Genomic DNA, 11,199 nt, shown 5'->3' on the forward strand with positions numbered 1-11,199 from the left:
GAGAATAATAGCCAAACTGAACATCTGACCAGTATATCCTTGAACAAAAAAATCTTGATTTATTTTATAATACTTGGCAGAAACAAAAGTCTTGAGCACTTGGGATGTTTAGATAATTAAGGAACAGATGCTAACAGAGTGATGGATTGTTTGGGGCTTGGCATGTTTTTCTTACTTGTACTTTCCTTTTTACTCTGGATTTCTCAATAGCGGCATGCATTTCTAACCCTGTTTTTAGATATGACTTGAAAGTAAACAAGATTCTATTTTCTTGTCAATATTTATTCAAATTCAAAAAGAGAGAAGAGCTTCTTATTGTACTACTAAACTAATTTACTAGGCTTATTTTAACATTTTAGTGGGTAAGCCTCATGAAGATAGAGATTTATTCTCATTTTGTTCATTAATAAATAACAAGTTCCCAGAACAGCACCAAGAGCAATAGATACTTATTTAACAAAAAAGCTACATTTAAGTAATAAAATGTTACAAATGTGGAATGTGCTATCTTTTGTACCTCAATCATGTTCCCTCCCAGACTAATCATTTATGCTTTCTTCTGTAAGATTTATATCCCTGTGCTTTGCCCAAGACTGGTAGTAAATTGTTTGTGGGCAGGCATGAGTAGGAAGCCTTTGGCTTGTTTTGGTTGGTGCACTGAGCAACCATCATGTTCACCACGTCTCAGGGAAAGCTGGAAGATTCGCTGTGTGTTTCTGCCAACTCTCTGCTCTTTTCCTGTCTCAAAAGACTATCTTAGACAAGGGTCATTTTTTCAGCCTGGGGCCTGGAACAAGAAGATCTATGGACAAGGCCCCCTGAGCTTGCTTACAGGTGCCAATTTGTAATATGAGTGAGAATGAACTGCTGTTGCTGCAAGCCAGTGGGACCTGGTACTTGTTTGTCATTTCACCATGTTCTAGCAACAGCCTGTGTGAATTCTGGGGAAATCTGTGAAATTTAGTGTATAAAAATGCATTTTTAAAACCCGGTTTTAATGGAAGTATTAAAGGTGCATTACAGAAAGTGAGGATGAGACCAAAAGGCTCACAGATGAGACTTGTTCTCTGGCATAATTTTAAGATTCCCAACTATTCATATGCTGAGCTGTGTGCCCAGAAATAGCACAGAGTGAAGGCTCAATGGATGTTTCATGCTTGAATAAATGCAATTTTCATTTTTATTTTGCATTTTTGGGGGACAAGAGGGGGAAAATTTGTTGGAAAAGAAGCTGGTGGGGGATATGACAGACTGCAGCAACAATGATTAATTTGGGCATACGTTAATTTTCCTTTTGCATCCTTGTAGAAGTGATGAAGAAAGTAGTGGCAGACATCAGACAGTTTATCTGATAGTTGTTGCTGCCAGTTCAGTTTCTGACTGATAATGATCTTTAAGGAAGAGTTTACTCTTGGAAAACATGTATTTGACTTTTAATTTAATTTTAACTACTTAGCATATTTATTAAGAATGTACTATGTGTTAGATATTGTACCAGGATAAGAAATGGGCTGCACTCCTACCACCAAATCATCTGCACACTCCACATCCATCTGATCTGTGTACTCCAAATTATCCCACAGATTCTTATATCCAAGATGTCTGCCTCAAACACAGTGTCAATTCATCCCTAATACAATTTGAAATCCCCTGCCATCCCATTCCCCACAAGAGTAGCTAGCAGAAGGCAGAGTAGATGGGGAGTGCATCTGTGCATGCAGTCTCTAAAGGTAGCATCTCAGCTATCATTGCCAAGGCCACAATCTGTTGACATTGGAGTTGTTTATAGGAGGTCCTTAGTTTATTTGCACTGCTATAACAGAATATCTGAGATAGGGAAATTTATAAACAGCAGAAATTTATTTATCATAATTCTGAAGGCTGGAAATTCTAAGATTAAGGTGTCAGCAGGCTTCATGTCTGGCAAAGGCCTGTACCTCATATATGCCACTAAATGTTCTTACGTGGCAGGAGAGGGAAAGAGCAAAAGGGCCCAGGCCCATCCTCTCAGCCCTTTCATAAGGCAGTAATCATTCACGAGAGTGGAGTCTTCAGGACTTAATCACATCCCCGAATGCCACAGCAGTGGAGATTTAAGTCTTAACATAAATTTTGAGGGGGAAAGACCCTCAGGCCACACAGGAGCAATGTGAAATATACTAAAGAGTAGCATCCTGTTTACAAGCTTACATTCCCGGCACCTGCACAATGCCAGGTCACAAGGTCAGGCTTGTTTCTTGGATATTAGGGCCTTCCTCCATCTGCATCTTGCTTATCCCCAACTCCATTTCAAATCATTCCTTTTTTTTTTTTTTTTTTTTGAGACAGAGTCTCACTCTGTCATCCTGGGTAGGGTACATTGACATTATACCTCACAGCAACCTCAAAGTCTTGCCTCAGCCTCCCAAGTACCTAGGTGTACAGATGTCCACCATAATGCCTGGCTAGTTTTTTTCTATTTTTAGTAGAGATGGGATCTTGCTCTTGCTCAAGCTGTTCTTGAACTCCTTAGCTCCAGGGATCCACCTGCCTCAGCCTCCCGGAGTGCTAGGATTACAGGCGTGAGCCACTGTGCCCGGCCATGGAGCTTAATTTACTTTTTCTTGGCATGCAGATAAATTGCAGCATTCAATAGTATGAAATGATAACCACACACAAAGGAAAAAGAAAAACAAAACAAAAACAAAATCTTTACTTGACTAGATCAAACAATGGGAAATCAAGAGACAGGGTGAGGAGGGCGGACCGATGCACTTGTTTGACTATGCATTTAAAACCACAGGCTCTTTGCATCTTATTTTTCTGCTATTCGTGGGTTCATCTTTTTTTTTTTTTTTAGACAGAGCCTCAAGCTGTCCCCCTGGGTAGAGTGCCATGGCATTACAGCTCACAGCAACCTCCAACTCCTGGGCTCAAGCGAGTCTCCTGCCTCCGCTTCCCAAGTAGCTGGGACCACAGGCGCCCGCCACAACACCCGGCCATTTTTTGGTTGCAGCCGTCATTGTTGTTTTGGCGGGTCTGGGCTGGGGATTCGAACCCGCCACCTTAGGTGTACATGGCTGGTGCCTTAGCCGGTTGAGCCACAGGCGCCGAGCCTCGTGGGTTCATCTTAATGGTAGTCTTCACATAATTGACAATTATAATTGCCGCTATATGCTTCCTTGTACACAGGCTGTCAGATGGTGTATCTATCATTATACTGCCCTTTTCAAAAGTGAAGAAACATTTTTTTTTGAGTTTTAAAAATCCTTATTGTTCATCACCAAAATTGGCCGTATGCTTATCCCGAATTTCAAAGGAATTCCAAAAGATAGTTTCATAGTTAACAGAACAAAAACATGTGAGAAAAGTTAATACTTTTGAATAATGAAAAGAGGGGAACACTTAAAAACCCAGAGAAGTTTAATGTTATTCTCTGATGTAATTCTCAGAGAGTTGGTTTGCGAGATTTAGAAAAGAATACAATTGAGATACTAAAAATTCCATTTATTTTATAAATTTAATTTGTAAGTTTGAAGGATGATAGAGGCTTAGTATTTTGACTTCAGTAAGTCATCTGATACATTTCCCCCGGACCTTTATTTTGATATGCATAGAATGAGGGAATGGCAACTAGATTCTGCAAAGCTAAAGGAACTTCTATTTTTGACCAAGAGGAATTGAGCCATAGGAAGTCTATGATGAATACGATGCATCTTGCACGTTGCTTTTACATGGTAGTACACATAATTTAAATGACTATTGTGATACTAAAACACTAGGGGATATATAGAATGGAATATATCAATGATATAAAAGTTAAAGAAAACTTCAACGTGATGACTTTGAGCTATTGTCTTTCTCCCCAATCCTTTATTCCTCTCTGCTCTTAGAGGTACTGGGCCCAGAACATCAAGAAAAATCGTGAGAGTATTTCTTTTCACAGTTTAGTGAAATTTTGTCAGTGAATCTCTATACTTAGATAGAGTTCATAGACTTAAAATGTTGTCCCCCTATTCAACTTTTGTGCAGGAAACTAATGAATACTGGTCTAAACTTTTGCACAGAAAAGTAATGAATACTGGCCCCTTCTAGATCCACCCAAATGGCATGTAAAGCCCTGGGCCAGGTTTAAAGAGGAAGGTTTTGGAAATCAGGCCTGTCCTGATTTTCCTCAGGGCAAAAGAAACTACCTATTCAGCTACACCCTGAGCTTCTCTGGATAAAGGCTGTGTTTCATAATATTTATTTTTGTATCCCATTACTTGACTGAAGGCTTGGCCCACAGTGAGTGCTATTTAAGTGCTTATTAGGTACAGAATATAAACTTCCCCTTACCTGTTGTCAAGTAACATGGATTTAAGGACATTCTACTATGGCTCAGCCCCAACCATTCAAGGCACTAGTTGGGGAAAGATTTACACTCCTAAGAAAAGAAATTCATGTATTTCCATGTGCCCTATTATGTCTTGGGCTGAGTGGAAGGTGAGTGGGAGGGTGCCTGTGGCTCTGGCTGGCAGCAGGAGTTCAAGAATGGATTTGACATCCCCTGTTCACTTTTGACTTCTTTGTTTCTTCTAGGTAGGATACAAGTTCAACAATGGAAAGAAGGAAGCACTAGTGATATCATTTAAGAAAAGGATGATTGGCTTGCATCCCAAAGCTACCTGTCTCTGAGTAGTCTCTCCTATAGGCAGCCCCAACAAATATAATGTACGGGGGTGAGGGGTGGGGGTGATCAGAAGGCTCCAGGGATGAGCAGAAGTATAAACCTAAAGAAAAGTGATGTCCCTTACAAAAGTATGTGTGAAAATTTTCCACTAAGCTTAAAAGACCATTCTTACGAAACTAATTTGATAATTATTTTATTAAGAAATATATAGTATCAATTACAAAGGAACATGTACATTTTCAAAAGTGCTCACAAAATAAATTAAAAACACATTTTATAAAGTTGAAAATGATATATAGAGTAGCTATAACAAACATACTTCCATGACATTGATGACTGGCTCTTGGCAGTAATTCTCAGCTGGAGTTGTATAAGCTTTATTCCAGGAAAGAAACCTAAAAGGTCTCTTTATAGTAGAAGAAGAACTTTTTCCTTCAAAGAAGAGAATGTTGAACTCAATGATAGCATCTAAACCTCTATTTAAAAGGCAGCTATTTCTTCTACCTGTAATGACATTTCTTGTGCTGTCCTACTAAAACTTCTGAGCCAGTCATCAATACCATAGAAGTTTCCCAGACATGTGAGGGGTAGTACTTCTCCTGCAGTATAAACTTAAATTAAAAAATGAAAGCTTACAAAAATAAGTTAAGAAACTCTTCTGGATTTAAAAAATAACTATTGGTTGTGTTTTAAATATCACAGTTAGAGTTAATGTTCTATCTACTTAATAAAAACGATTTCTTTTCACACTGTGAGATACGACCATAACAAAGAACGCTTCTTTTGTTTCTGAAAAGTTCGGCGGAAACGACGCCACAATCTTGATATTTGAGAAACTTGTTCCAGGCATTTATTTGTTGTGACTTCTCTTTTCTTTCCTTTTGTCGTTGCCTGGGTGTTATCTATCTGTGGAATAGGAGAATCAATAGTCAAAATTAATTTTCACTATCTTTAGGGACTCTTGAATGCCAGTTCCCCTTCCTTCTTTATCTAACTCCATCTCTCAGGGTGTTCCCAAAACACCTGCTTACTATATGGTAGTGTGTGTTTTTCTAGGGATCTACCACCTAACCCTGGCCCTGAGGCCAAACACCACCTCCTTCCCTAAGCCTCTGCTAGTTGCTCAAATCTTTCTTCAGGAAATTCTCAGTGTGTTATTTAACTTGGCTGGCACATGTTCTTAAGTTACATCATGGGCATTCCCCGCAGGGCTGAGTACCAAGTTTTATACTCAGGAAACACTTGATATTTGTTAAATGACTAAATAAATGAATAGAATTCTGATTTCATGATCTGATAAGATCGTAAGTTCCTCACGGGCAGGACCTATCTTCCACATCTTTATAGGCGTAATTTAGTAAACCTACTCTATTATTTGGTCCCGAAGTACTTCTGTTCCCTGTCCCTTCACCACCCGCATGTCTGGCAGACACCTGAAGATATATTTGAACAGAGGATTCTGGGATATTCTTTTACGTGAATTACCTTTGAGCAGTGATAGACTTGGCCTCCCTGACAAACAGTATTTAGATTAACCAAGTCACTGGGCTAGTAAGCAAAAATTTTACAGTCTCCAGTTTGCTAAATCATAATTATTATAGGGTTTGGATTTCACTTTGGGGCTGAGAGGCGACTGAAATAAATTTTACCAGACTCCCCTTTTCTCAAATGCTGTTCAAGAACTTGGGTTAGCCTATCTGTCCTTTGTGGTCCTCTTCCATGAATGAACTTCATCATGACCATCTGTGGATTTGCCAGGTTCTCCTAGAGCCAGACCAGTTTCTCATAATCGCCACCTTGTATTGACTTTCTAACTCAAATTCAGGCCAGGTTAGCCCTATGGTTTCAATTCCCGTCCCTTAAAGTGTGACAGTCTTGGCCACTGAGACACTCAGATTGCAGACTGATAAAGTCCACCTGATTAATAAACAGCAATCACACACATCTGCGCTTGCCTGGCTTTGTCTTTCTTAAACTTGTCATCCTGATGATAAAGTCTCCTCTTCTCTTGCCAATAAAATAAACATATACTAAGCACTAGATGTTTGCCAGCCATCGTACCAAATGCTTTTACATGCATTGACTCATTTAATTCTCGTAAACATCCTACTGATTTTGCTACTAATATGCTACTTACTTTGCCCATGAAGCCAAGGCACTACAAAGTAAGTAATCTATCCAAGTCTAGGCAGTTAGGAGTTTTAGCGCTAGGATACAGAGTCAGGCAGTCTCCAGAGTTCCTTACTCCTAACTCTCCCCTACACCACCTCCATAGTTAAAGTTACACAATCCTTCAACTGCACGTAGTCCATGTGCAAAAGGCTATCATGTAAAGAGACAGCAATAGCTCCCATCCAGGCATTTAGCAAACATAAGGTAGAGACGTTATGCGTAACATGACATTTTAGGAAAGAAGCATAAGTGACCAGCCCGAGCAGTGGTGTTCTGGCTTCGGAACGGACTCTGAAGAGAGCCTCACGCTCTGAGCTTTTGCTTTTGAAGGTCTGGGTTGGGACCCTCCGAGATGGCATTTTTAAACAGTCATGCGACCTAAGGTTTAGAACCATTATTCAGCTACAACAGAATCAGAATCTTAGAAATAGGCGACTTTGAGTCCAGGTGTCACTGTGAGACTAACTGACAACCTACAATTTGTACCTGGCTGATCGAAAGATAAAACCTGAATAAAAATCAGAAAGGCTTGTGCACAGGTGAGCCGGACGGTGTGGCCGCGAGCATCGCGGCGTCGGGCTTACCTGGCCCCCCGGGTAGCCCGGGCAGTCGAGGGCGAAGGTGGCGCGGGTCGTCAGCGCAAACACTTCCTTGGAGAGGGACGTGCAGCCGGGAGTGGGACTGAAGGTCATGCGGTCGATTTCACTGAGGCAATGTGACTGCTCACCGGCGATAAAGTTTATGAGAAAAGGAGAAAACGCCATAAAGAAAAAATCATAGAGCGGCTTGCTGTGCACGGAGTGCGAAGGGCGGCGAGGGAGCCGGTCGAGACGCAGCAAAGATGTCTCCGCGAGAGAGAAGAGGTCGCGGAGGAGGTGAGGGACCGAGAAGCGACCGAGGGGCGTGGCGAGAGTAGCAGAGGGAGCTTGACGCGACAGGACCGTCACCGCCTTTGCTCCGCCCCAGTCTCCAGCCCAGGAGCCGCTAAAAGCCCGCGCCCAGCGCGGAGGCACCGGACCCGGCAGGTGGTGCCCCTGACATGCTTCCCTGGTCCCAGCTCCCGATTTGCCTTTCCTCCTGGGAGGAAGACGGGCAGCCTCTCCCGGAATCCCGCTCGGTCCAGAGAGAAACCTCCTCCCTCTAAACTGGAACAAAAGTGGCGTCCCAAGCTGTGTGCAGCCCGGCTCTGGTAGCCCAGATGTCGCCAGAGGGGCTGGCGGCGCCTTAGAGCTCAGACGTTTGCCCGGGGTTCTGTGCACCACGGGGTACCCCCTCCTCAGAAAGGATTCCAACTGTCTGCAAAGCCAGCGGCACTGACCATTTACTCACCTTGTTATTACAGGAGACAGTGCTGTTGAACTGGGTGGTTTTGGTCTAGAGAGAGAGAGAGAGAGAGCGAGAGCGAGGAAGAGAGAGAGAGAGAATAAATATATCAAGAACAGCAAAGACTCTTCAGTCCGCGGGGAAGATTACTCTCTAACCCCTGCTCCCAGGCTTTAAAGATGCTCTGAAAGAAGTTTCTGCTTAGGTATCTGTTTCCTATGTCCTTGCCAAAGCAGAGACACGCTTAGTCTTCTTATGGTGCTGACTAGGGTTTGAAATTGAACATCAGAGTGTCTCAGACGGAGCCTCCCCTTCTCCCCGCCCCTCCCCCCCGCCCCCAGCAGGGACATCTGCGCACAGCATTAGGCTGAGGGCAACAGTGTCATTCTTTGAGTGCCCACGTGTACCTTGTAGACATTCGTGCACAAACTCTATCTAGAAATTAGAATACTCAGGAAAACGATTTCTCCTGTATATTAAGAAACCCAAACTAGGCCACATCCTGGAGTAGCAACCTGAAGCATCTGGAACTCTAGGAAGACCTGAAGCAGAGCTAGCTTCTCCCCTGAGCTGTCCACACTCCCTACGGCTTGGCTCTTAAGAATTCTTCCTTCTTATTCCTTCTTTCTCAAGCCCTTGTCCCCCTTGTCTTTTTCCTTCACAGTGAAAGCAGCAGTTTAGCAAAGGGTAGACACCCTGGTGACATGTTACCTTTTGACACTCCTCAATCACCATTGCACAGTTAGAACATACGGATTTCTAGCTATCATTTTAGATGCCAAATATGTTTGAATATCACTTGTAAAAATTTTCGTTAAAATTATGGGCCATGATTTTTCCCCCAAATTATTTGTCTTTTCTAGAAAGTTAAAATGTAGTTCAAGTACATGTGTGCCTACCCTCTGATAAGAATACATTTGTTTTAAAAAATTTCTCCACTTACCTTGTTCATATAGTGGTCCAGTTTCCTACAAATAATCTCACTTTTCTCTCTAATCTTCTCAAAGTCACAGTTAGTGAAGTCATAAGTTAGCACCAGCCCTGCCAGTTGCAAAATGAAGATCTTCCTGTAAAAAACTGACAGAGCAAATAGTAAGGCATCAGAGAATGTATTTGGAAACCCAATTCCACCCTAATCTCACACTAAACTCTTCCCACCAAGGCTGAACTATGTCCTCGTCTGCAAGGCAAGCCCAGGGGCCAGGGCCCAGGCACCAGCCCAGCTTTCCCCTCCCAGGACACAGGAGGCCATATTCACCCATGCTGTTGCCTGAAGTTGGAGTCTCCCTGATGCTCCAGAGCTTCTGGCTTCACATATATAACACCTAAACGCCTACGGGTCCTTTTCTCGTAGGCCAATGAGTTTCTTCCATGTCATCCTCTTCCTTTATAGAATTCTGAATTAGTGAAAGAGAAAAAAACAGGACTGGCCAAATCTATGGAATTTTAACATTTGTAAAATCATCAGGAATTTCCCTCACCTTTCCTTTCCCCCTTTGCCCTCGCCCTAGACATGTGATTGAAAGTGCTTTAAGGCTCGGCGCCTATAGCTCACCGGGCTAAGGCGCCAGCCACGTACACCTAAGGTGGTGGGTTCGAATCCCCAGCCCGGACCCGCCAAACAACAATGACGGCTGCAACCAAAAAATAGCCGGGCGTTGTGGCGGGCGCCTGTGGTCCCAGCTACTTGGGAGGCGGAGGCAGGAGACTCGCTTGAGCCCAGGAGTTGGAGGTTGCTGTGAGCTGTAGAGCCACGGCACTCTACCCAGGGGGACAGCTTGAGGCTCTGTCTCAAAAAAAAAAAAAAAAAAAAAAGAAAGTGCTTTAAGACATGGATGGCGCTTCTTTCTGCTCCAGGGCGGTTACCACACCAACCCTTTGTCTTTGGGAAGAACACCTTCTGAAACCAGAAGCTCTCTCAGGACTCGGGACCTCTGTCTGTGCATCCCCCACACCTCTGAGCATTTCTTTTACCACTTTTGACTGGGGCTTTACCTCCTCCGGGGCTACTGAGGAACCCATGTGCTTACTTACGGGATGCTTTGGAGGGCAGGTGAAGCCTGCGGCTTGGACAGTGCGAAAACGTGACATGTGCAATCATGACCAGATCTTTGGGGCAGGAATGATAAGAGCTTGACATAAACGGGGAAAGTTCTGATGGGCCTCGTGCTCAAAACTTCTGCTTCCCCATGCTCCCGTATCAATTTCAGGGAAAGCCCTACGGTTGGTGACCCGGGCACCTTAGGAGCAGAGACCAACTATAGCACGTTCTGGTAGATGTCACGAACGTTTAAAACCACAGAGGCAAGAGCCTTGCCGCCTTACAGCCCCATTCTTAGGGCCAGGGTAGCACTGACTACGCGGCAGGAGAAGCTGGGCCGGACGGCTTGGCTTGGTGCGCCCGGGGCGCGCGCGGAGAAGATGCTGTCAGGCGCGCGGCTGCCGGAGCGCGGCTGTCCGGAGGCGGCGCACGCTCCGGCCTTTGGTGCGCGCTGCCTCCTCTGCGCTCAGCCCCGCGCGGCGCAGCCTGGACTACTTCGGTCGCTTAAGTCTGAACTTGGGCACTGCGTTTAGAGACCTAAGAAGTGGAAAGTTTGATGGGCTCAGATTTGCACTCGCAAACCCCTGTTAGTGGAGAAAAAGCTTAAGCGCAGCCGAGTGAGGCAGGAAGGGCTCCAGAGAGGATGACTGCCGGCCTTCCAAAGCGCCAGCAGCAGCGCCAATAGAAGGGTGAAAAGAGAGGGGCCCAACACCGACTGGGCTGTTGGGTTAAATCTCACTCCTCGCCGAGGTTGGCCAAGGCCGCCCCGGGCCCTCCTGACGCCCAGATCCTCTCTGCCTCCCCCTTCACCCCCCTCCCCTTGCGTGCCAGAGCCTGCATGGCCCTGGTCCTCAGGGAAGTTCCTGGGAATCGTCAGCGGGAGCCCACGGAGCTGCGCTCCCCACGTGAGTCCTAGCAAATGTCACAGGCCATGCGGAGCCTGGGAACGAGAGCAGGGAATGGCTATGATTGCGGGGAAAACAGTGTCAGGGGCAAACTCGCGCCAAAGGTA

The 11,199-nt window shown here is 44.5% G+C and overlaps 1 protein-coding gene across 1 annotated transcript; it reads right to left on the bottom strand.

Moving 5' to 3' along the window:
• Positions 1–4,908: 4,908 nt before the first annotated feature.
• TSLP (thymic stromal lymphopoietin) lies at positions 4,909–10,237 on the bottom strand. Its single transcript, XM_023512699.1, has 5 exons — positions 10,142–10,237; positions 9,090–9,278; positions 8,153–8,197; positions 7,408–7,542; positions 4,909–5,557 (listed from the first exon to the last, which is right to left on the bottom strand). Exons 1-5 carry the CDS (start codon positions 10,235–10,237, stop codon positions 5,396–5,398), a joined length of 627 nt encoding a protein of 208 aa, XP_023368467.1. The 3' UTR covers positions 4,909–5,395.
• Between the last annotated feature and the right edge of the window lie 962 nt (positions 10,238–11,199).

Source organism: Otolemur garnettii, unplaced genomic scaffold (genome assembly GCF_000181295.1).
Source record: "Otolemur garnettii isolate 467f Iridium unplaced genomic scaffold, OtoGar3 scaffold00030, whole genome shotgun sequence".
Lineage (NCBI taxonomy): Eukaryota > Metazoa > Chordata > Mammalia > Primates > Galagidae > Otolemur > Otolemur garnettii.

What these genes read in the sequence shown, in the direction of transcription:
- TSLP (XM_023512699.1), bottom strand. Translation starts at nt 10,237, where the DNA reads ATGTCACGTTTTCGCACTGTCCAAGCCGCAGGCTTCACCTGCCCTCCA. An exon ending in CTGTCTCCTGTAATAACAAG is followed by an intron (nt 7,543 to 8,152) that starts GTGAGTAAATGG and finishes GCCGGTGAGCAG; the next exon opens with TCACATTGCCTCAGTGAAAT. An exon ending in CGGGCTACCCGGGGGGCCAG is followed by an intron (nt 5,558 to 7,407) that starts GTAAGCCCGACG and finishes CCTATTCCACAG; the next exon opens with ATAGATAACACCCAGGCAAC.